Here is a 25,540-nt window from a genome sequence, read left to right as displayed (position 1 = left end):
AACAGAATATTTTTCTTGACCAAAAATTAAGTATTTCATTCATTATTAGGGGTCTTTTTTTAACAAATGAAATACGTTTTAAAGAAATAAATGCTTCCAATGAAAAATAATGTGAGCACATTGAAAATATTAACCAAACATTAACCATTTTTTTTCTGTGAGTGTGAGGATGTACGTTGATTTCAGTAAGATTTGGCTTTACTTGGATATCTTTGCCCTTTCTTCTTCATCCCACCCCACTCTCCCATGGCCTGGTCAAGAGAGTTTAGGTCTGGAGAGCAACTGAATGAAGCTGCAAACCTGCTGCCAGAGCTGTGGACTCTGCTCTCCAAAACCCAAGGCAAGCCCTGGGAGGAGCAGAGGACGACGCAGCATGTGGGTAATTGAAATTTGTGAAGTGTTTCCCTCTTCTTCATATTATGAGATGGTTTTGGCAAATCAGGTATCCCAACATTGTGCACCTGGGAGGCTGGCAGCAAACACCCTTGTGCTGCCATGAATTGTCATTGCCACTCCACAGAAAAATGGCAGTTTCATCACTGCAAGGCTTATCCAAAAGAGCCACACTCCCTACCCGAGGCTGGGCTTCCAAGAGGAAGAAGCCTTACATCACTTGTTTGTTTGTTTAAATACTGCAAAATCCCCAAAATAAGGTCTGGAGTAAGAACAGTAAAGAACCTAAAACAGTGAAAGAGCAAGTAGCATGATTCCAGTACCAGAAAAAAGACATAGTCATCAAATAAAGGGTAACAACATAAACATCAAAACACTGGCTTTCGGTTCATACTTTTCTAAACAAAAATATGCTTTACATTAATGAGATGAATAAGAGCCACAGACTTTGAACTGGAATACTGGAATTCTTGATTTGAGTCATTGCTACTAATCTCATTTGCAAGGAACTTCCTTTCTTTTGTTACTCACCCCATTCTCACTGTTAAAGTTTATAAAATAATCATTATTATAATGATTAATGATTGATTATCATAAAATCATCATTATTATTATTATTATTATAAATAAGTCTTTCAGCTGTCTGGGGGAGACAAAACCACAACTTCCCTCATTTTCTTGCTCAAAGGGAAGCCTTTCTGAGATGAACTCAAGCAGAGAAGCTGGTTCAGCATCCATTGGACCCAGCAAGAAATCTCCTGTTGGTGCAGCACCTCTGCTGTCTGCTGTGCCCCAAACCAAGCACCTCTGAAGAGGGTTACAGAAGGGTTTAGAAGGGTCTTTCTAGACTTTGTTTCTCTGTTCAGCTTCTGCTTCTTGATAGAAACCTTTCATGGCAGTGAAAGATAGTTTCTAGTCATGTTCTTACACTCTGGCAAGCAGAAGCGGGGCTGATTTTTACAGAGCTGTAGGCCAAAGCAGAAGGATGTGAGCCCAGCTGTGTCCCTTCCCAATCTCCAGGCAGGCCCTGCAGCCTAACAGGTTGTCCTATAATGGTGCTTTTACCCAGAGGCTGACACCGTAAGCATGAGACTACTGAGCAAGCAGCACCTTTTGTCATCAAATCGGGCTGACACAAAGACCACAAAAGTCAGAGGAGAGACTGGCTGTCCCCATTGCCTCAAATTTTAAACTCTTTAATGAGCAACACTGGTGAAAATGCAAAAATAAAAGCATAAATGGCAAGAACATGCATATTCTCCCCAAAACAGCAGCGGCATTTAGCTGTAGCCAGGCACTGGAAAAGTTACTAAAAATCCTACCCCATTCTCTCTGAGTTAATTCAGCCTGTGACCCAGTGTGCTGCTCATCCTAATATTAACTCTGAGAATCTTTCCTTTTAGTCATGTGGACTCTCTGTTTGTTATTGTGACTGTTGCACTTGGTTCTGCTGTCCCACAGCTTCGCTGGATCCATGCACACACCCAGCCACCCCTCCCCAGGGCCAAGGGGATCTGCGGGGATCCTCCTGCTTCTGTTTTAGGCTCCTGCCTGAGCTGAACTGAAGGTAGCCTGCCTGCAGACAAGCCAGACAATGTCCTCTGGGTCCAAACCTCACTGGGGTGAGATATGAAGCAGACATTGATCCGAACACCCTGCAAGACTTCCAGCACTTTTGAGTCTACCACATAAGGCTAAAAACCTCCAGGTGCTCCTCAGTCCTCCTTGGGAGGACTTCAGCTTCTTCCCAGCCCACCCTCAGGAGCAGCCACATGAAGAAGTTGTTTAAACAACTGCCTGCTTCAAGGAATACCAAAGCCTGGCCTCAATGCACTGCTGTGCATGACAGGTCCTTCATGAAGGTGCAGTCATCTTATCTTTCACATCAAAAATCCTGGAAGGCCGAGTTGCATAGGAATAGGCTTGTATGTTAGGTCACTTGAGATCATTAGGTTTACTTCGCCAACCCCTGAGACTCTGCCAGATTTCATTTCCTAGGTGTCAGGTGTTGGCATTCTGTCCTGCAAAATGTGCATTCTTCTCTTATCTTCTTTCCAATATTCCCCACGGTGTATTTGACACCAGGAAAAAGAATGCGTGAAGTAATGGTCACCCTTTAGGTTATCAGGCCTGGGAACAGAGGCCACTTTATTTGCAGTGCAGCACATTTAACTTCCTAGTGCTTCATAGAGGCTGAGAAAAGCATGTCCAAATCATACAGAAAGTATTAGTTCATGGCCCTCTAGGATGAATTCCTGATATGATGACATATGGAAATGTTTCAGCTTCAAGGGCATCAGCAAATTAAATGCTGTTTAATATCTGACCCAATATATTGAGGAAGGCTCTGTCAGTAAATTAATCCATTGGTTGTGGAGCCAAGTTGTGTTGCATGGATTTATTTCATGGCACTTAGACACAAATAACATTTAAACATAAGCAGTAGAAAGTTTTAGTTTAGTAACCTAGAAATTTTGAAAGAAAACTTTGTTGGATTGGACTTATTTCAGGAGCAAAGCTGGAAAGAGATGTACAGACTTAACAGTACCATTTCTGATTCGGCCTGGGGAAAATACCTGTGACTGTGCTAAGGATCATGTGTCCCATAAAAGTCATTCTTTCAGCAAGACATGAAACCCATGGCTGTATGCATCAGCACATAGCATCGCTTTCAGATCATTTGAGTCTCCACAAACTTTAGTGGAAGCTGGATTTGACCTTTAAAACCCAGAAATACAGTTTCTAGAAGTATAATTCTTCTCATTCTGAAACGGTTCCCATTGTAAATTATGGGGCTAACAGCTGGCTTCCAATGAAGTCAACTATTAATTAATTGTATGTTCACTACCCTGCCTTGTGTAAATCAATATGAGAAATAAGCAGTCTCCTACTATACAGCACAGACACTCTACACAGGGAAATAATTTAGGGTGGGTGTCAGCTTGCTCAGACAAACTTTACTGCAAACAAGACAGTGAAAAACCCTTACTCTAGGGAAAGCTTCCCCTAGTCCCTGTTGGTGCTGACAGAAAAATCCTGTGGTGAAACACAACCAGAGCCGTCACTCTTGCACAGATATCAGTGTCAGGATAAATTATTGTCCTAACAAGCTGATTTTGCCAGCAGTGACACTATAGATGATGTGCCACATGACCAGATTATACTCTTGAATCAAGGGTGTATGTTTTCAAGAATTTTGTATTCCGGGGGTTTTAGTCTTCATTCAGAGTCGCTTCACTGTTCACATTATGCTGGTAAAGTTAGTGGATTATTTGAGTTTTCACCCCACGTGCCTCAAATTGGGTCCTCACTTTGTGCTAGAAAATGGAGGGAATTGCCTTGGTTGTCTAGTAGGGCTTGTGAGTCAAAATCACTGGCCCTGCTGAGAGCTGTCTAGTGAAGTGCTGAGCATCCATTCCTGGGTGTGTTGCAGTTGCTTCTCACCTGCACTAGCAGGGAGACAACTATCCCTTAACTGAGTAGGAAAACCTGTATTTCAGGCTTTTTTCCTGAATGAGGAAAACCAAGAAGTCCCGATTCTGGTTATGTTTGTTTGGCTCTTTTCTGGGAATGTTGCCTGGAGTGAGTGTTTGGAAAACTAAGGGTAATGTGGGTCCATTACTAAATGGAGGGGGGACCCTGGTAAGAGAGGACACAGAGAGGGCAAGGTTACTGAACATTTTTCTTTGCATCAACCTTCACTGACAAGGCCAGCAATCTCTGACCCAGGAGACCAGGGTAAGGGGAATGTTGGAAGGAAGACTTTCCCTTGGACAGGAAGGACTGGGTTAAAGAACACCTAGGTAAATTTGGCATCCGCATGGATAGGTCCTGATGGGATACATCCAAAAGTGCTGTGAGACCTGGTGGACACCACAGTGAGGCTGCTCACAATCATCTCTGGTGATCAGGAGAGGTGCCTGAGGACTGGAAGAAAGCAAATATCACTCCAGTCTTCAAAAGGGGCACGAAGCAGGACCCAGGGAACTACTGGCCAGCCAGCCTTACCTCAACCCCTGAGAAAGTGAGGGAACAGTTCATTCTGGAGGCAGTCTCTATCCACATGAATGCCAAGAAGGGGATCAGGGGTTGTCAGCATTGGTTCCCTGAAGGTAAATCATGTTTGACCAACCTGATCGCCTTCTGTGATAAAACAACTGCCTGGACGGACAAGGGGACAGCAGTGGACATTGTCTAACTTGACTTCAGCAAGGCTTTTGACACCATCTCTCACAACATTCTCACACGCAAACTCGGGAAGTGTGGACTGGATGAGTGGACAGTCAGATGGACTGAGCTGAATGACAGATCTCAGAGGGTCGTAATCAGTGGTGCAGGGTCTAGCTGCAGGCCTGTCCATAGTGGTGTCCCCAGACATTCAATACTGGGCCCAGTATTGTTTAACCTGGTCACCAATGATTTGGATGAAGGGGCAGAGGCCTCCTCAGCAGGTTCACTAATGACACAAAGCTGGGAGGAGTGACTGATACCTCAGAGTGCTGCTCAGCCCTTCAGATGGACCTTGGCAGTTTGGAGAGATGGCCAGAGAAGAACCATCTGAAATTCAACAAAGGCAAGTACAGGGTCCTGCTTCTGGGCAAGAACAACCCCAGGCACCAGCACAGGCTGGAAGTGACCTGCTGGGAAGCACCTTGGTGGAGAAGAAGCCGTCCACCTGTCCTGGTGGACAACAAGCTGGCCATGAGCCAGCAGTGAGTCCTTGTGCCCAAGAAGGTTACTGGTGTCCTGGGGTGCATTAGGAGAAACATTGCCAGCAGGTCAAGGGAAGTGCATCTGGAGTGCTGTGTCCAGATCTGGGCTCCTCAGCACAGGAGGGACATGGAGCTCCTGGAGCTGGTCCAGAAGGTGACAAGAAAGATGATTAAAGGACTGGAGAATCTCTTATGAGGAAAGGCTGAAGGAGCTGGACCTGCTCGGCCTTCAAAGGAGGTAAATGAAGGGCCCTCATCAGTGTCTGTCAGTGTCTGCAGAGAGGTGTCAGAAGAGGTTTCCAGGCTCTGCTCGGTGGTGCTGAGCAACAGGACAAGAGGCAATGGCAGAAACTGATGCCCAGGAAGTTCCACCTGAACACGAGAAAGAACATCCTTACTGTGCAGTGACCACACACTGGAACAGATTGGCCAGAGAGGGTGTGGAGATATCTCCTCCCTGGAGATATTCCAGAACTGTCTGGACACATTCCTGTGCCACGTGCTCTGGGATGACCCTGCTTGAGCAGGGAGGTTGGACCACTGTGTTCCCTTCCAAACCTAACCATTCCGTGATTCTGTGATTCTGAGTGGACCTTGGAGGTCAGATCACTTTTCCATTCCTGTTCCACTCTGGGGCCCAGCAGTGGGGCTGGCTGCCCTGCCCTGCCCTGTCCTGCTCTGCCCTCAGGGACATGTGGTGATCCCACAAACTGACCCTCTGTTTTCCCTAAATTGAACTCACAGCCCCAGTGTAAAACCTGGGAGAGCTAATGCTCAGGAATCAACAGTTATTTCCGTCAGCTAGAACCTGCCCAATCCACTTTGTCAGCTCAAGGAGAAAGAAAATATGAGAAAATTATCAAGTTTTAAGTGAAGCACTGTGAAGTAGTGGAGCATAACTGCACAAACCTTGTTTTCAGCAGTAGATTGGATTATCTGTATATTGTACCATAAATGGGTTAGGAGTACAAGCAGAAGATGCCCTGATGTTTTTCATATCATTCTTCTGCCGTCTTCTTTTTTTTTTTTTTTCCCTGTAAATCATGTGTCAGGAAATCTTTGACAAACACTATTTCCATACTTAAATTGAGCAATGAATTGAAACTAGCAAAAGAAAGGGGAAGAGAATATATTCTATAGCTGTGCCTTTTAAATTGCTTTATCTATTGATAGTTTTGTCCCATGCAAAATGCAATTTCAACAATATAGAAAGCACAGACTGAAAACTGAGCTCTAATTAAATCAGTAATGTTTCATTATTTCATGTGAACAATGCGAATCTAAAGTGATCTTTCCACAGAAAAATTAAATCAAGTTCCATGTGAAAGTCTGCCATTTCAAATATATTTCACATCCTGTGTTCCTAAGAGGTTTGGTTGCACAGAGGAGGACTGTGAGCTGTGAGAAACCCCACAAAAGGAGCATTCCCATCTCCCCATCTCATCAGTGCCCACCGTGGGGCTGGGGAGCTCCTCTGGTTTTCCAAATGCGGTACCAGAGTAATGTCCCATGGATACAGGAGTGATTTCCCTGTAAGAGATGCAATAATTGCAGCCCATGCTAAGTTAACAAATAGGTGTCTTTGGATGTGTAGTTAAAGTGGAACATATTTAAGAGCTGCTGGTTTATTGTGAAATTCAGCTGCATGTGCTCAGGGAGTGGGTACTGCCCCCACTGAGCTGTAATGACAGTGCTGGCAGGAGGCAGGGGCTGGGCTGTCATCTGCAAACACGTTCCCTGCTCTAAAGCCACAGGGTTTATCTTACAGCATCCAAACCTACTGCCCAGCTGCAGGGAGAACCCTCCCTCAAACTCTGCTGCAGTTTGTGAACGCAAACCGTCCCATCAGCTGGGACCTGCAGGTGTCACCCGTAAATACCAGAGGCCTTGCTGGTGGGTCAGAGAAGACCTTTCTGGAGTATGTCCCAGCAATCCTGGAGGGAAGTGGAATATTGTTGTCTATTGCTTCAGGTAATTTGAATTTCGGGTGACAACCCCTGCATAGCATCCTACCACCAGCGACAGAGACCTATGCCTGTCAAGGCTATGAAGTGACTCTTCTTCAGTACCTTTCATCTGAAAATTGCAACTGCCTGTGCCTGTTGCATTTAATCCCTTTTGCCGGTGATGTGGTTATTCCTGCTGCTGGTGAGGAAACAGAACTGTGCTAGTGCAGCAGGTTGGCAGAGCTAGAAGCCCCACAGCTGCCCTGCTTCCTGCTCCTCTGCTAGCAGAGCACTTCCACACCAACACCAGGCAAGGGGAGCAGTGAGACCCAGAGATGTGCATTAACAAACTTCAGCAGCCGAGTCCCAAAGTCACCCAAGCACACTTGCCTTGCTAATCCACAACTTGTGATTCTGAAGAAAAAGATGATGATGATGACGGCAAAGAAGGGGGAGTTCACAATTCACAAACCAATTTGTGTTGTTTCTGCAACACTGCAAAAGTGCGGCTCATGAATATGCTAATTAAATTGCAATGAGATTTTGGCACAGTTTCATCACCTCAACTAGATTAGGGAGCAATCACATGGTGGGTTTACATGTCTTTGGAAACTGCTGGGGATGGGGGGAAATAGATCTGCAATATTTATAATTCAACAAAAATTGCACTGCCTCTACCATAAAATAACAATAATGACTGTGAATTGCTAAGAAATGGCTTTTGGGTAAGCCAAGGGCTTGTTGATGAGACCACTTCCCAAGCTGCTACAGTGGTACAAAAGTCTCCTCTCCCAGAGGAGCATGGTGCTGTACTACAGTTGCCCTCAGTAGGAGCAAGAGGAATCTCAGAAGGAAGCACAGGTATAGAAATAAGCCCACCAGTCAGATTGCTTGCTCCTGTGAATAATCCCACTGTGATGAAATCTTTCCTTGTGCCATTTCAGGTGAAGTGGGAAATGCAAAAGGTGCATTTCCTGCATGCATTTCCTGCAGCAAACTTCTGGAGTTTTATGCCAGCCTCTGCTCAGCCCCCCTTCTCATTTTTCTATGGGCAGTCATAAACTCTCAGTGGAGCTGATCCCATAATTAGCTTAACTCTTTTATTTCTGAGGCATGCATGAGACAGGTAAGAAAGATTTGGACTTTGGGCCACCTTTTTAGATCTTAGTGCCTGCAGCTGTCGTCGTGATTAGAGAATGTGCAGAATGGGATGGTGCTGATTTGTACCAAATGAGAATTTTTTCCCAAGAGTCTTCTGCAGTGACATTTCCAGAATTGATGGCTAGTTCAAAAGAAACTTCGGAAATGGGGAGGCACCGAACCCATGGCCACTAATGGAAATTTGCATGGAGTTTTTAAGGATCCCTGTGCAGTGATTTGTTCAGGGTTTTACACGTGCAGCCTGGGGCTATAAAAACAAAATGGCATTGTTGTCATATGGGAAGAGGGAAAGAAATTCCTCAAACCTGATGCAAAAGAATGCATCAACACATGAAAAGGAGTGTGAGGCACCATAACCCTCCCTGAGAGTCATTTACCTGTTCGATACCTGGTAGGTATCTGGGATGTCTAGTACTATCACCCTTGCTGGTTTATTTACTAACCATCATAGTTATTCTTTTCATTACCTCCACAGTGTAATGGTTATTTTATGAAGGCTCATTAAATTTAATGAGACACCACCAGATTTTATTGCCTTCTAATAAAATGGGTAGGGGGAGCTGTTTTCTTTCTGATTCATGCAGCTCCAGAGTACCTTAAAATAGTCAGGTATTCAGCTGGGTTATGAGCAGGGCCCCTGACATTCTTTCTGCAGGCCTCCTTGGGGAACATCAGCGATTAACAGCTATTCAAATAAAGATGTGTGCAGGGATATGCCCAGATAGGTAAAGGTTTATTTTACATACACACCTATTTTATATATTTTTATGTATATATTAGACCTGGGCACCTTTTTGTCCAATGGAAGATGTTTCTACCAAAATAGAAAGTATTGTTGGAGTATCTGGTCAGGAGCTTGTCAGCCCCCAGAAAAAAGACACTTGCCAAGGTCCTCATCAGGTGGCCTGACGAAGCAAGGATAGTTTCTCCTAGCAGAGAATCAGATTCATGACTGCTTGGCTTATTCATTTATTTATTGCACAGTTTTCCATTGCAAGTATTAATTTTATCTTTTTTTTAAGTGTGGGAGATAGATCTTGGAAAACTTTGTGGAAAAAATGCTTAAACCCAAGAAAGAAACCAAGCAACTGTCTTTTATAAATATGTCCTTGTGACATGAGCGAGAAGATGGACCATAGAGCTCCCCTGCCAGTGGGATATTGACAGGGAGCATCATATCTCTTTAATAAGAGAAAAAACAAACTGATAAAAAACTGAAGTGAGCTTCTTTATAAGCCTCTTGATAAGCTAAAATGACTGGGAAGAGAAAGTCTGGTGAGGGTGCAATCCATGGCTTGTGTCTGAATCACCTGCACTACAGGGAAAACAGAAGGTGGGAAACGTGCTCGTTTGGATTAGCGCTGATGGAAGTATTGGGGAAGAACTTGGCTGGCCTGCAAAGGGTCTCAGGATGAGGGGGGAGTCTCAGGGTGTTTGTGGGGTAGAGCACAAGGAAACAGTGATGTGGCATGCAGGGATAGAAGGACACCAGCAGCATGTACCAAGAATAATACTGTTTTAATAAAGCAACACATTTAAAAATACAGGGCAAACCCCAAAAGTGCTACAAGAGCAATTCTCTCTCCTACTGATGTTTTATACTGTAGTTGAAAGCTGTGAGTGTCAGAAGTCACTGTATCAAGACAGAAAAATATGTACATAAAATGGCTTTGAATTTGGTGATTGTGTTGTAACTTAAGTAACAGAACAACCAGATTTAGGAATTGAAGGCTCTCTGAAAAATGTGTAGTGATGCAGCCTTGCTGCCTCCCAAGTGAGCAGCCCAAGGAAATGAAACTCTTCCATATAAAACTGGTTGAATTATTCATTATAAATAAATTATCCAATAAATGTAGCCCTTTCAGTGATCATAAATAACTAACAATCTGATCCTGATATCAGTAGATGGTTTTGGTACCCAGAAGTATGTGAAGAGGGGGCTGTTTCTAGGCTGTTTCTTTTGAGGGTGCCTCACTAGGTATTGTTGTGCCATTCACACTCTCTGCTTTTAAGATGAAAATAACGTTAGTGACCACGTGCTGCGAACTGATAATTCAGGTTTTTCGTTGTTTTGTCTGGCACATAAGCTCCCCAGCTTGCTTTTCTTCACTTCTTTCCCTCTGGTGACTTGTCTGCTGCTCCAACACCTTTCTGTGTCTCTGTATCTCTCAGCCCTCAGATGGCTTGCCTTTCCTGGTGATTCCAGTCATGCTTCCATGGCAAGTCAAAGTGAGAGATTTCGACTGTGTCCAGCCCTAGTGGTCTTGGGCAATTGTTCTGGTGGAATGGTCATATTGGGACCATAAGTCAGACCTCTATCCTTGAGTCAGTGGTTCATCCAATACCTGTAGTTTAATAATCAATACAAACCCTATTTTCTAGCCTGATGTTCTGGCTTGATTTTATATGTTGAACTGATCAGGAATTTTCATTACAATGCAGGTTTTTGCTTGGAAAAAGTATCTGCAAAGCCACATCTTTTCCCTAGAAACCATAATTTAGGTTAAGTTCTCCCATAGAAAGTTTCTCTAAAGGACATTGGAATTATACACCCAGTCTGGGAAGACATGAGGGAAAAGAGTCTTGTTTAGCTAGATGCCCAGCAGTGAGGCTATTTCCCTAAAAAGAAAGGATGTCTGGCCTCTTTGCTAACCTCTGATGTAGCTGCTGACTGAAATCTGAACAGCTCCATCCAGAGAGAAGTCCACACCAGAATATCCTGCAGCCCAGCAGGGGATTGCATGGGAGAACAGAGACACAGGTAGAGGTCTTTGCTTTCCCTCAGAAGGGATAATGAGGTTTGAACCAAGGGCTCTCATTTCCATGGTCTCTTCTATCTGGATTTTTTTTGTAAAATAAACTTTTCCCAAAAAATACTGGATTTTCAAGTGCAGAGTGCAAAGTATTATGATAGCTCAGAAATACTTGCCAGATCAGGAACTGCCTTCCCATTTGGTTCAGCACTTGTAAGCACAGTATTATGAAGTTTTCCAAACGAGACTTGCTGTCGCTGTGAGTTTGACAATATAATTTCCAGGAAAGCACCACACCATCCATGACTTCTGCTGGCTTCAACGATCACACCTCCAGCATGCACATTTGGACATTGAGGCTGACGTTCCTCAGAGCAGAGCAAAGCAACCCTGGATTCTCTGTGAGGGGACAGGGGAAAGAGCAGCGGGAAACCCAGGTGCCCAATCTTGTGAACAAAAAAAGAATTCAAACAAACCAAGAGCTGTATTTATGCCTTGCCAGTGTAAAGCCAGAGGAGCTCCTGTAACTTGATTTGTGGAACTGACAGCAAGATTTCTTCTGTGATACCTACCCTATATCCTTATCATAAAGGGAGCAGTTAAGAGGTATATAAAAAAATCTGTCTGTCCTCATTAAAGTTGAGTACAGTCTATTTTTGCTTTAATGCGGTGATCTAATTAACCTTTAGCCAGAATTAAAATGACTTTGAATTGGCTTTGTGACCCCCAATGCTTAATGTTGTTAACTTTAACAAGTTTTTGGGGTGGTCAGGAGCAGCATCTGTTAAAATGGCCAAAAGGTCGAATCCCTTTACTTAAATACACCTCCTGCACTCATTGCTGGTGGGTGTGCTGCCTGCGTTTATAAAGGGGATCGAAGATGCAGCTTTGAGGATAAAGGGCAGTTTATCTGTGAGAAACTGTGTGAGGAGGATGAAAAACGGCTCTGAAGATGTGTTCTCACCATCTCGTTTTATTTTCTCAAGCAGTAAGCCTCTTCGGGATTCGATTTTAAGTTCTGCTATGAGCAAATCATTACAGCGTGGAAAATGCTGCTGCTCGGTGGGCTCTGCAGCTGAGGTTACTGTTTGCCGAGGAATGTGTGAGGCCGGTGGCTGCTTATCTGGGGCAGGAGGTGCCAGGTGTACCGGCAGTGTCACGTTTTGGGCTGAGGTTTATGTTCCGCTGGGAACATGCTTGTGTTTAAAAAGAAGGAGATGCCCAGTGTTTAAGAAGAAGTAGATGCCCAGCTGACTTCCTGGACGACAAGGTCGCTGGTGGAAATTACTTTAAAAAGCCAAAAACGAACCACTCTGTCAGGGCGAAGATTTTCAAAGGCAGCATGTAAAGATTTAGATGAGAACAATCTGTTCAGGCGCCTCCTCTGATGGATATTAAGGCTCTGGGACGTTCTGTACAGAAGTCATTTTGGCTCTTGACGCCGTGCACGGCTCCGCGTGTGGCGATGCCACGGCCCGGCGGGGGTCCCGGCTGGGCGTGGGGGCCCCGCCGCGCCCGTGGTGCCCCGCGTGGGGCATCGCTGTCGCCACCGCGGCAGCGACATTACTGTCGGTACCGCTGTAGGAATTGCTGCGGCCGTCCCGGTTCCAGGAGCATTTCCCGAGGCTGCTCCTTCCTTCCCCTGCGCAGCGCTGGCCCTCGCACGCCGGCTGTTTGCAGTACATTACCATAGTACATTAACATTTGTAATGCGGCGATTATTTTACATAATCGATACCATCAAGTTCCTTTTCTTGGGGACCCTCGTGTTTATTTACACTTATTCCACACATGTCAGTTTCCATCAGGAGCAAAACCGATTTTCTTGTCCTACATCTGCTCTCGGGATAACCTTAACACACCGTAAATCTATCGGCGCTCTCGCCGCCGTGAGCCCGGTGTGATGGGGGGGCGTGGGGAGCGCCCCGGCTCCTCCGGCCCGAAACCAGCCCGGAGCGCAGCCGGACGGGAAGGAACTGCGGTATTAGTTGTTGTTATTATTGTTTATTATTATTTGTATTGCGGCAGTTTCTGTTTATGGCGTGATGCATTTGAGCCCAAACACATTAGGTGCATTATTCATTGGGTACATTTGTCAGAACATGCATGTGTATAAAGAACTAATGATCCATATTAAATTAATGACGCTATAAAAAAGAAAAATACCCCATACATGCAGTTTATGACGGCAACTCCCGACTTTGATAAACCATAGAAAAGACTTAATCAGATGAAGCATTGGACTGTTCCGTCTCCAAAATTACATTTCTCGAAATGTGCTTGTACACAATGTTGGTTTTATTAAAACAAATTAATTCAGTCATTAAGGAATCATACGGCAAGTGTCTCATAAGTCAGGACCTCCAGTGTAACAAATTGATTAAATGACTGTGTAATAGTCTCTTTAAACAAATCTAGTGTAACGAGTTAATAGATCTGCTCAATTACCATGCTGGGGTGATGAGGATGTGGGCAACTCTCTCATTAAATCCGGGATAGCTTTGGGGGGGTGCGGAGGGCGGCGGCGCGGAGGTGCGTATCGGTGGGGCAGGGCTGCGCTCCCGCAGTCTCGGCCAGGAAGGGACCGGGGAAGGGGCTGGAGCCGGGGCCGGGCGGGGATGGCCGTGGGCTCTGGGCAGGGCCGCCCCACGATCGCACCGGCGGGCTCCTCCTGACACCCCAGAGCCGGGGGCGCGGGAGGAAAATCTATTACCCCGCTGCCATTTTGTTAAGTGTTTGCTCCCCGTTGTGACCCTGCCACTTTATCTGTTGATTTTTATTTTCTGAGTGCATGTTGCCCATATGTTACTCTAATAGTTGCTATAATTCTTGAGCAATAGGGCTCGTATTTTACTGAGCTGAATTAAAAAGAATGCACTTTAATAAAAAACCCGAGCAATACACTAATGGCTTGACATTGATGTATTTGCATAAAGATGAATTATATGGGCTCGCTTGACACGACTTTTAATAAATGATCGAGGACGTTATTACAGGGATGCACTTGGGTGTGCGGAAGCAGGTTATTGCCGCGGTGCCGCCGCGGGGCCGCCGCCAGGCGCTCCCCGCAGCCCGCCGGCCTCGGAGGGCAGCGCGGGCACCGACCGGCCCCGCCGAGCGCCTCCCGCAAGCCCCGGGCCTCCGGGCAGGGCTCGAACCCCCGGGGCATGCGGAGAGGCGCGGTGCCGCCTGCTCGTGCCCTTGTATCCATAACTTTATTCTTATCAGCCACGTTCGCTGGGCGCGGCGCCGCTGCCGGGCCCGCGGCGGGTGCGGTGCGGGCGCGGTGCGGACGCGGTGCGGGTGCGGGTGCGGTGCGGGTGCGGTGCGGGCGCGGTGCGGGGTTCCTGCTGCTCCCTGTGGCAGCGCCGCCGCCGCCTCCTCCCCGGCAGATGTTTGCATCCCTCACGGAGACTTGTAACCGCTGTTGGCGACAGCTGGCAAACGCCGCCAGAAACGTGTATCTGGGAAATACCTATCGGTGCAGAAGGTAAAGGCAGAGCTGCAATTAGGAGGGAGCAGTTCATCTTACTTTTTAATTTGCGGCTGGCAACGCCGGCTCTGAGCGGTGGATCCCGCAGCAAGCGCCGGCGCCTCTCCCTGCGGCCCCGATACCGGGAAGGACTCGGAGGGTTCGGGCCGGGGATGAAAGCCCATCACCCTCATTTTAAACCCCGGGTTCTCTGGCCTGCGGGACGACTCGGGTCCCGGGAGGGGTGCCCAAAGCAAAGTCTCGGGGCGGCTGGCAGGAGTACAACGAAAGTCTTGCACGAAACAACGTCACAGCGGCAAACGGAGGGAGACCGGAGGGAAGACGGCGAGTGTGTAACATGGGAAGCGTTAAAAATTAATAGCGCTGAGAAGTGATAAGTGATAACGGGATTTCAGGAGCTCGTAACAGGAGACCACACTTGAGGGAGAGGGCGGGGGAAGTCGTCGCTCGCTGAAATGGTCGCGCTGTCCCCGCTTTGCTGTCGGTCTGGGCATCCCTCTGGCAGGGTGTAGGCATTGCCTTGCCTGCTGCCTACGCCGGGGGCTCTGGGTCGGAGTTGCTGTCGGAATGAGAGAGCCCGAAGGCCTCGGGGCTGTGACAGCGCTGGTGTAGGGCCTTGTCAGGGGCCGGGTGACAGTGGCCTAGGGACTGGGTTTTTCCCCCAGGGCACATGCCCCGAGTAGAGCGACCCCTTCATTACCCCGCGGGCGGAGAGCTCTTCCTTCCCCCGCTCCCTGCCGCCGCTCCCCCCCGCCCGCCGGCCGCGGGCTTCCCCTTGTAACCTGCATCCCCCGTGTGGCACGGCGGTGCGGATCCTGCCCCGTCCATATGTCCCGCATCCATATGCATGTGTCCCACAGGCAGCAGCTGCCGGCCGGGAGCGGGGTATGGCGGCGGGGTGAACCCCGGCCGCTCTTTTGCTTCCCGTACCTCTCCTGTCTCCCTCCTTCCACCCCCCACCTCCCCCCCCCCCCCCCCCCCCCGCTGTCCCCCGGTGTCCACGGCTATTGCAGGGCGCAATGGTCCTGCACCTGGGGCGCTTCTGCGGAGAAGAAAAAGTTTTTCCTCTGCCCACGGTGATGCTCGCTGGGGCTGGAGAGGGACCGCAGCGGGTTCCCTTTGCAAAGTACCTCCACAAAGCAGAGGCGTTGGAAAAGTAGAGAGGATGCTTTGGGCACCCTGGGATTGCACAGCCAGGAACTTCTCCCGCGGTATCTTCTGCACCCCAGAGAAGGCACATGGCAGGGACGGAGGCAGAGCAAACCCAGAAACAGCCGCCTCTATTTCCCCTGAGCCGGGAAATCCCGCACACGCACGCAGAAGGGAGCGGGGTTTAAAACCGAGGGCTCTGTGAAAGAAAGAAGGGAAAGCCAAAAGCTGTGTGCGAAGGGAGCTGTCGGGACCGGCCTGCGGTGGGCTCTTACCACTTAGGCAGGGGCCGCCCGCCCAGTTCGCGGCCGCGCAGCCGGCGCCCGCCGCTTCCCACGCGTGTGCGCAGCCGATCGCTCCCCGCGGAGGGTTCGGCCCGGGCCCGAGAGCGGGACGGCTGCTCCGCCGGCCCCCTTCCCTATGGACGTGGTTGTGCAGCACTTTCTTAATGTCGTTATCCCGGAGTTTACACAGTTCCGCCACAAATCCCTGCCTGCATGAAGGACTGAGCCGAAACTGCGGCTGATCTCTCTCGGCCGGGCCCCCGCGCACCCGGGGGAACCTCACGCCCCGTGAAGCCCGCTGACATTTGTCTTCTAATTGTTCACCGCGCTGTCCGTGGCAGCTATCCCGAGGTTAGCTATTGAATCTCTTCCTCAAAAAGTCCTTTCCTGGAAGAGAGGGAGCCCAGCCGGCTTTGGCTTCCAAAACATGTCTCGAAAAGGGGGGCCGTGAACTCGTGTGAATCCCCTGCTCTTTCTTCCAGCGCCCCAGACAAAACCAGCCTAACCAAGCGGGCAGCGTTCGGCTCTTTTCCCTGCGATTCCACTTTGACGGTGCCAACTGCAACTGGTGGCCAGCTGGGTCTCTGTGCAGAAGTAAATTAACTGGAAAACCTCAGTCGGCGCTGCAGTGAACTGGAAAAGGGGCCGGGGACCGCCGGGGCGGGCGGCACTCGCGGCAGCCCGGGGGCACACGGGAGGGCGCGGGCCGGGGCCAGGCTGCGGTGGAGCGGGGCCGGCGGAGTGGCCACCGGGTGAAGGGGCTGTGGGCGTGCGGACGGCCCCATCCCGGCGGAGACCCCCAGCCGGGCTCCGGCGGGTCCCCACCCCGGTGATCCGGACCCCGCGGTACTTTGATTTCTCTCCCGCCGCCCCGCAAAACCTGCGGGGAAATCGTGACGACGAGAGCCGGCAGGGCCGAGTCAGCACTCTGGAAAACGACCGGCCTTTCCCTTCCTGCCTTTACAACGACTCGGGAAAGATGGGAGTGGGGGTGGGAGTGTCGGTGGACGATGGGCAGTGCCCGGCACCCCGGCCCGGGAGAGCCGGGGCAGCCGTGCTGAGGCAGCCGCGGAGCGCCGGGCTCGCTCCCTCCTCCCGGCCCCGGCATTGTCTAAGCCGAAAGAGGAGTAAAACCCTGCTGTACTTTTTTTCTTTCTTTCTTTATTTCTTTCTTTTTCTCTCTTTTTTTTTTCTGTTTAGAAAATTATTCACAAATAGAATAATTTATTTATGTATTTCCTCCAGAATAACTGGCCCTTTTTCGCTCTCATGTCAGCGATTCTGTTTGCTCTGCTGGTCCTTGGGAAGAAAAAAAAAAAAGCGATTGTTTCTGGATTGTTTAGATATGGAAATGATCACGTCAGATAATGAGTTTCAATTTAAACCAGTTGTTCTGGTGTTGGGTCTATTTGTTCTAGACGCTTAGCCGGGCTCTTATTTTATTCACTGTTTTCTTCTTGGAAAGCGGTTTCTTTCCCATAATAATGGTAACACTCTGCCGTTAATAAAACCCTGCGTCTCCCGCCTCTGAAAAAGTTGAAACAGCCTAATTTAGGCTGAGCCGAACCGCTCCAGTGCTCGGGTGGAAACTGCCTGCCCGCTCACGTCCCCAAACAACCAGCGGCTTATTTTATTTGTATCGTTCTTGAACTCCCACAGCAAAGTGGTCAACTTCCATTCTTTTTAAAAAAAAAAAAAAAAAAAAGCAAGCGCCCAAACAGCAAAAATCTTCCAACAAACCAAACAACAACAAAAAAAACCCCTACTACTAAGGATCAACAAAAGACCATGAAAATTATCTCTTCTTTTTTTCCCTCCCCCTTTACCGTGATTTCATTATTTAATCTCTGATGAGATGAGATTATCTGTACCCTTTAGTGAAGGCAGCAGACGTCTTTAAACTGGTTTAATTGATTTATCGTTTTGTTGTTTTGTTTGTTTCTTTTTTTTAACAGAAAGTGCATTACATTTAACTGGTCTTGCAAAGGGCTTTTCTTCTCTTTACAAACCGAATTATTTATAATATAAATTAATAAATGTTAAGATGCTATATCACGATATATCATCGTTATTAGCTTAAAAAAAAAAAAGAAAACAATTTACATTCTCTAGTATTCCGTATGATACAAAAGAAAACACACTTTAAATTCAAATACAGCAACTAAATGAATTTTATATTTTGACTGACAGTGGTTGTGACAATTCCCACCAGCTACTTTTTCAACACGCGGTTGATTGGAAACGGTGTAAATGAAAGCAAAATCTGTCCCTCCGCCCTCCCCCCCCCCCTCCCCCGCACGACGACCGCAACAGAAAGTGTTTCAAAAATACTAATAAATAGCACGCGGGGCCGCTGCAGTTTCGGCCCGAGGGAGGGACCGGTGGCGGCCACGGCGGCTTTTTCCTCGGCGGCCCCCCTGCCGCCGTCTCGGGGGCTCCTGCGGTGCCCCCGGTGCCGGGGAGCGCGGGGCGGGCGGGGCGGCTGCGCCCCCGGCCCCCGCTGTACAAAAAAAAAGAAGGTATTTTACATTTTAAATATTCACAGTAAGGAACGCCTATGGTCGCGGTGACTCACGGTTTATTTACAAAGAGCCGGCAAGACGCGGCCGCCGCACGGCCGGGAGCGGGGCCGGGGGTCGGGGCAGCCCCCGCTGCTCCCCTCCGCCCGCCACCCTACAACAACACGCGGCGCCGGGGACCGGGCGCGCCCGCTGGGGCCCGCTGCCCGCAGTCCTCTCTGCTCCCCCTCCGGCGTCTCCTCCTCCTCCCGGGCGCGTAGAGTCTAGAAAAATAGATCTGTACATCTCCGAAAGCGGGGGCGGGCGAAGCGGGCTAGACGGAGGCCTCCCCTTCCGGGGGGTGCAGCAGCAGCCCGCCGCCCCCCGGCTTATGTTTCTTCAGGAGCTGCGTTATCTTCTCGTCGTCCGAATTGGGGTCCAGGGGCTTGTTGTAGTCGTCGTCCTCTTCCTCGTTCTCCGAGGCGCCCTTCAGCCGCTCCGTCTCCGAATCCTGCTTCTTCTTTGCCGTCGCCATCTCCGCCGCGTGCTTCTTCCGCCACTTGGTCCGTCGGTTCTGGAACCAGACCTGCCCCCGCCGCCACCGTCACTGTCACCATCACCGGCACGGCCACCCGCGGCGGCTGGACCGGGCCGCTGCCACCCCGCTCCCCGCCAGTCCCCGTCCCCGGCTTGCGGCAGCGGCTCCCGCTTCGCCGTCCTTCAGGCGATTTCCCCGCAACGAAAGCGGCCGAGCCCCGCGGCACCGCGCTCCCGGCAGCCGCAGACACCCGGCCCGGCGCGGGGCCACCCGGCGTGGGCCAACAGCCGTCCCCAGCTCCCCCGAGGCCCGCGTCGGGCCCGGGCCGCTCCCTGACATCCTGTCTGGGGCGGGGAAACACACATTTGGGGCTGATCCCTTTCCCAGCCCCCCTGCCCCGCCAGATGTATTTACTCTCCGGCAGGGCGCTGCCAGAGGAGGGGGGCATTTTTATTGTAGAAGCTGCAATAATTTATTCGCAGCCATCGGGACGTATTTGCAGTGACAGAAGAGGCTCTGCGGATCAGGCTGAAAGCGTGAGCACCGCCGAGGGGCCCCTCTGGCCCAGGCCGCCGAGCAAACGCCTCTGCGTGTTCTCGGGGTGCTCAGCCCGCTCTCCCAACCCCTCACACCTCCGCTTTGCCCAAAGCCTAGAGTTTTTAACCAAAACGTAAGAGTGCGGGTGCGACAGTGCGACACTCCAACATCACCCTTTCCCCGGCTTTCCCAGTACGCTGGCCACCCCCACAGTGGTCAGGCTGAACGCACCGAGCTTCTCAGTCGTGCTTGGGTTTGTTTGGTTCAATTTGCTTGGTTTTTAATACGCTTTAAAATAACCTTCTCGGCCCCGCGGTAAGGCAATAAGGGGAGAAGTGCCGGTGGCTGCCGGGGAAGCTCTCGCCGTGTGCCCGTGGGCTCGGCCACGCCAGCCCGCAGCATCTCCGGGCGGTTCGAACGGGCCCCGTTTCCGCCGTGGGGCCCTTTTGTTCCCCGCTCCTCCAGCCCCGCACCACTCGGTGCGTGAGCCGCTGCTCTCACCTTGACTTGACTCTCCGTCATCCCCAGGGAATAGGCCAGCCGGGCTCGCTCCGGGCCCGCCAGGTATTTCGTCTGTTCGAAAGTCTTTTCCAGAGCGAAAATCTGCTGGCCAGAAAAAGTGGGTCTGGTATGTTTTCTCTTTCCGTCCTTATCCAGCAAAATTGAGCCTTGATCTGGCGAAGGGAGGGGGGAGAGAAAGGGAAGGCAGGGACAGACAAGTTAATCTACGGATTTGGGAAAGCGCTTCACTTTCAAGCGGCCCCAGGGGACGGAGGGGTCTCTACGCGGGGGGTGCATGTGTAGAGAAAACTACGCCTGGGCAAGGCGACGGCTCTGGCCTTTCGGCTCCCCCTGATTATTTTTCCTTTAAGGATCAAAAATCTGAGTGGGCAAATGATATTTTTTCTAAAAAAGCCGCAGCCGGTGCAAGCGGGCAGTTACGGAAAGTCCTGCTCGGGGAAAGTTTGTGCGCACCCCTAAAGCCAACCCCAGCCCCGAGAGTCCCCAGCAGCCACGGCGGCAGCGCGGCCACCTTCCCCTCGGAGGGCTCCGCTTTTCGCCGGTGATAACCGGCGACGTATTACAGAGTTTCGCGCCGACCGAGGGGACAGAGAAATCAAAGTGAACTTAAGAAACGAAAACAAAAGAAATCGAAGCAAAGTCAACCCCCTCAGCTACGGCCGGGCCCTGAGTGGAGGGGCAAGAGACTCTCGCAGCGATGCCGGGGCACGGGGACTCCCCAGCACCGGGAGCGGACTCCCGCCGGCGCTCCCCGGGCCCTCTCCTCCCGCTGCCCCGCGACGCTGGGTACTCACGGGGGGCGCAGGCGAGGCGGGCATCCCTCCAGGGCGGACTCTGCATCACTCCCGGCCAGAAGATGGGCGTCCGGCCAGGCAGCTCGGCCAACGGCTTGGGGTAGCGCCCGGCGGCCACGGCGGCGGCGGCGGCGGCGGCCCCAGGGCTGAAGTAGAGGGCGGGCGGCGGCGGCGGCGGGGGGCTGAGGCTGCCGAAGCGGGGCAGCCCGGCCAGCAGCCCGGCGGGCGCCGCCGAGGAAGCGGAGGGCGAGGCGGAGGCGAGCGCGGCGCCCGGCAGGGGCATGGAGGGCCGGCTGAGGATGTCGTTGATGCCGTGCGGGGTGGCGGCCGAGAGCTGCGGCGGGGCCGTGCCCAGCGCCGAGAGCCCACCCGCGGCGGCGGCGGAGGCGGCGGGCGCCTTGAGGCCGGGGGAACCGAGCGGCGGCGAGGGCGAGGCGGAGGCGGGCGAGGCGGAGGCGGAGGAGGAGGAGGCGGGCCCGGCGGGCAGTGGGTACGCGGGGTACAGCGGCGCCTTCATCTCGGCCATGCTGTGCAGGGCGGCCAGCGGCGGGCTGCCCAGCAGGAAGGCGCCCTGCCGGGGCGCGCCGTCCATCTGCCCCAGCGCCAGCATCCCCGCGCCGCCGCCGCCGGCCCGGGGCGGGGGGCCCGGACGGCCCCTAGCGCCGCGGGGCCCCGGCGGCCGGCCCGGGGGTGCCGCCCGCACGGGCGACGCGCATCCAGCCCGCGGGGGCCGCCGCCTCTAGCGGGGAGCTACGCGCCCGAGCGGCGGCCCTGCCGTCCCCCCGGGCATCGGGGCTGCGCCTCGGCGGACGCTCCCGGGACGGAAAGCGGCGCTGCTGTCGGACGGCGGCTATATGTGTATGTCTGCGCAGCGGCCGTGCGCCGGCACGGATATAGCTCCGCTCCCGCTGCCCGCCGGTGGCCGAGGGCTCACAGCGGCGCGGGGGCCGCGCTCGCCGCCCCTGCCTCTTCCCCGGCGCCCCGCATCCCTCCCGGCGCGGTTCCTGCTGGCTGCTGTCGGGGCTGCGGGCGCGGCTCGGGGCGCACTGCCGCGCCGCCCCGCTCCCTGCCTCCTTTAGCGGGGGCACGGCCGGCAGCGGGCGCGGCGGCGGCGGCGGCGGCGGGGCGGGGGCGGGGCGGCTGCCGGCCCTGCCCACCCGCGCCGCGCCCGCCCTGCCGCCAACTTCGGGCTCGCCTGGCTCCCCTCTCCTCTCCTGGCTTTTCTTTTATTTTCCCCTCTTCTCTGTTCTCCTTTTCTCCTCTCCCTTTTCTCTTTTTCCTTTCCATTTTTCTTTTCCCTCTTCCTTTCTCTTTTCCCTCTTCGCTCTTCATCTTTTCCCTTTTCCTCTCCTTTTTCCTCTTTTCTTTCCCTTTTCCTTTCTTTTTTCTTTTCCCTTTACTTTACCCTTTTTCCTCTCCCCTTTCTTCTCCCTGTTCTTCTTCCTTTTGCTTTCCTTTTTTTCCTCTCCTTTTTCCTCTCCCCTTTCTTCTCCCTGTTCTTCTTCCTTTTGCTTTCCTTTTTTTCCTCTCCTTTTTCCTCTTCTTTTTTCATTTTCTTTCTTGCTTTCCTTTTTCCTTTGATTTTTCCTTTCCCTTTTCCTTTCCGTTTTTTTTAAAATTTATTTTTCTACATTTTATTTCTTTTTCCTTTACTCTCTCGTTTCCCTTTTCTTTTTCCGTTTCTCTCTCCTACTCTTTTTCCTTCCCCTGTCTCATTTAATTTTTCGTTCTGTGTTACTCTGTCTTTTCCCCATCTTTTTATCTATTCATATCACCTACTCCCTCTGTATCTCTTTCTTTCTTTCTTTCTTTCTTTCTTTCTTTCTTTCTTTCTTTCTTTCTTTCTTTCTTTCTTTCTTTCTTTCTTTCTTTCTTTCTTTCTTTCTTTCTTTCTTTCTTTCTTTTTCTTTCTTTCTTTCTTTCTTTCTTTCTTTCTCTTTCTTTCTTTCTTTCTTTCTTTCTCTTTCTTTCTTTCTTTCTCTTTCTTTCTTTTTCTTTCTTTCTCTCTTTTTCTTTCTTTCTTTCTTTCTTTCTTTCTTTCTTTCTTTCTTTCTTTCTTTCTTTCTTTCTTTCTTTCTTTCTTTCTTTCTTTCTTTCTTTCTTTCTTTCTTTCTTTCTCCCTCCTTCCTTCCTTCCTTCCTTCCTTCCTTCCTTCCTTCCTTCCTTCCTTCCTTCCTTCCTTCCTTCCTTCCTTCCTTCCTTCCTTCCTTCCTTCCTTCCTTCCTTCCTTCCTTCCTTCCTTCCTTCCTTCCTTCCTTCCTTCCTTCCTTCCTTCCTTCCTTCCTTCCTTCCTTCCTTCCTTCCTTCCTTCCTTCCTTCCTTCCTTCCTTCCTTCCTTCCTTCCTTCCTTCCTTCCTTCCTTCCTTCCTTCCTTCCTTCCTTCCTTCCTCCCTTCCTCCCTTCCTCCCTTCCTCCCTTCCTCCCTTCCTCCCTTCCTCCCTTCCTCCCTTCCTCCCTTCCTCCCTTCCTCCCTTCCTCCCTTCCTCCCTTCCTCCCTTCCTCCCTTCCTCCCTTCCTCCCTTCCTCCCTTCCTCCCTTCCTCCCTTCCTCCCTTCCTCCCTTCCTCCCTTCCTTCCTTCCTTCCTTCCTTCCTTCCTTCGCTTTTTTTCCCGTTTTTCCTTTCTCTGTCCCTCTGTCTCCACCCTGGGAGCGACTCCGGGGAGCGGAGCCGCTCGAGTCCCGGCCGGGCTGAGCCTGCCCAGCGCTTCCTTAGGATGCGGGTGGTGTGAACGAACTCGGCCCTTCCCGCACGCCTCTGGGTCGTGTGGATGCTCTCTGTACCCGCTGGAACCCGGTGTTGGTGCCCCGGGCACTGCCCGGTGTTGTACACCCGAGGCCCTCGGTAACAGCGAGCCCCCTGGACACTTGTGCCCAGCGTCCCCGGCTGCTCACGGCTCTTCCCGTAGCCCATGGCTGGAAGGGAAAAAAATCCCATGTGTCCCCTAAAGAGCACTCCATGGAAGAGTGATGCAAAATCACCCTGAACAATTCTTACCCTGCGCTGTCTGTGCCCGAGAGCTTGGGTCTGTGGGGAAGTGTATTTTCCTGGAGCGTGGAAAAGCGGGATGGTGTGAAAATTAATTCTATTTTAATTACGAATCTTAGCTAAAGGGGAGGTATGTTGGTCCTCTACCTGCATCGCACGATGTTTCCTTCTATTTCTAAATAATCCCTTGTTGCTCTGAATTGTTTTAGTTTAAATTATAAAGCTGTGGAATACACTTGGAGAAAGGGCGCGTAGGATCTTGCCTCGCCTTAACTTTGGCATAGCTACACGAAGGGCACCTCCGGGAAGCTCGAGTTAAATCTCCGAGTTTGAATTCTTTTTTGTCCGACCTCGGGTCACTTCGCAAATATTCTAAAAGTAAAACCAAAAAAAAAAGTGCTCTCCTGCTGCTTGCAGTGGAGCGAGAGGGCGCTCGGCCGCGGCAGCCCCGCACGGCCGGCGCCGCAGCCCCGGGCTCAGGCTCGACTCCGGCAGCGGGCATGGAGAGGGGGGAGCGAGCGATTTGCATTTGAATTAGGGGGGGAGGAATGCTAAACCGCTTTTGGAAGTCCTGAGGTAGGCGCGGGGCGGCCCCTCTGCGTGTCCAGCACCCAGGGGAGCCTTTTTTCCTCCCTCCTGCTGAGGAGACGGTGCGGGGGCAGGGCTCCCCCCCGGCCTGGACCCGCTCCTCCCTCCTCGCAGCGCCCCGAGGGAGCTCTGCCAGGGCCGGGCACCGGCAGCGGCAGCAGCTTCGACCGCGGGTCCGCGCTGGCGCGGAGGGAAGCGGGGCCTGAGCCCGCAGCGCGGTCCTGCCTGCCCGGCCCGAGCTGCGGGACCGCCCGGGACTGTGCGGGCAGCGGGCGCTGCCAGCCCCACGCTCGGCCCGGCGGTACCGGCAGTACCGGGCCCTTTCCCCTCGCTCCGCATCTCCTTCCCGGCCCGGCTGGGAGTTCGCCGCCCGGCACCTCCAGGCTTGTTTTCTAGCGGAAAAAAAACCAAAACAAAACAATCCCTCCAGCACAAATTCTTTTCCTCCCTTCCCACTGTAAGGAACTGAGGGCATATTGAAAAAACGAGTGTTTATTTGCAACTTCTCCCCTAAAGATAGCATCGCAGGTGGGATGGCACCCATAGGGCTGCCCCTGCATGAGAAACGGATTCAAAAGCAGACGTCAGTATTACCTCCACTCTGTCTTTAATAACCGAAATATTCGAAAATATTAATATTTATTTCCTTTTCCATACTCAGCTGCTCTTTTCCCTAAGCAAAAGTAGTCAGGCAAAGTAGCTCAGAAGGCAGCCGGGGCTGTGCGGTGCCGCTCAGCAGCTGAGCAGCGGGTGGGGGACACCGTGAGAACCCCAGGCAAGCGGTGCGGGTGAAATCCACCCCAGCAACAAACTTCACTAACGGGGTGATCAAACCGCAGCCTGGAAACACCGCAGCCTGGAAACGCCGCAGCCGAAGGACTTCTTGAGCAGATGGGGTTACTAACCGGACCCGCTGCAGCCGGAGCTGCTCACCGATACCCGGCTGCGTTTCACCAGTTTCACGGGGTCTCATGGTAAGCGCTTCACCACTTCAGATAAAACAACTACCAAGTCCAGTAATGAGCGAGAGAACAGCCGCCAGGGCGAGCGGGGGGTGCGGGCGGAGAGGAAGAGAGAGCGGCCGGCCCGCGGCCGGGGCAGCGGAGAGCAGGGGCCAGCAGCATCCCGGAGGATGCAAAGCCGAGAGAGGAGGGCAGCTCCCGCAGAATCCCCGCGGGGCCTTGGG

General features: G+C 51.6%; 1 protein-coding gene across 1 annotated transcript; it reads right to left on the bottom strand.

Annotated features, from left to right (window-relative positions):
- Positions 1-17,786: 17,786 nt before the first annotated feature.
- On the bottom strand, positions 17,787-21,391 carry NKX6-1 (NK6 homeobox 1). Its single transcript, XM_032110492.1, has 3 exons — positions 20,781-21,391; positions 19,966-20,138; positions 17,787-18,975 (listed from the first exon to the last, which is right to left on the bottom strand). Exons 1-3 carry the CDS (start codon positions 21,388-21,390, stop codon positions 18,724-18,726), a joined length of 1,035 nt encoding a protein of 344 aa, XP_031966383.1. The 5' UTR covers position 21,391; the 3' UTR covers positions 17,787-18,723.
- Between the last annotated feature and the right edge of the window lie 4,149 nt (positions 21,392-25,540).

This window comes from Corvus moneduloides, chromosome 5, assembly GCF_009650955.1.
Source record: "Corvus moneduloides isolate bCorMon1 chromosome 5, bCorMon1.pri, whole genome shotgun sequence".
In the NCBI taxonomy this organism is placed as follows: domain Eukaryota; kingdom Metazoa; phylum Chordata; class Aves; order Passeriformes; family Corvidae; genus Corvus; species Corvus moneduloides.
The sequence above is the reverse complement of the archived record's forward strand: the minus strand, read 5'-3'. Positions and strand labels throughout refer to the sequence as shown.

What these genes read in the sequence shown, in the direction of transcription:
- NKX6-1 (XM_032110492.1), bottom strand. Translation starts at nt 21,390, where the DNA reads ATGCTGGCGCTGGGGCAGATGGACGGCGCGCCCCGGCAGGGCGCCTTC. An exon ending in CCGCCTCGCCTGCGCCCCCC is followed by an intron (nt 20,139 to 20,780) that starts GTGAGTACCCAG and finishes TCCCTTCGCCAG; the next exon opens with ATCAAGGCTCAATTTTGCTG. An exon ending in TGACGGAGAGTCAAGTCAAG is followed by an intron (nt 18,976 to 19,965) that starts GTGAGAGCAGCG and finishes CGGCGGGGGCAG; the next exon opens with GTCTGGTTCCAGAACCGACG.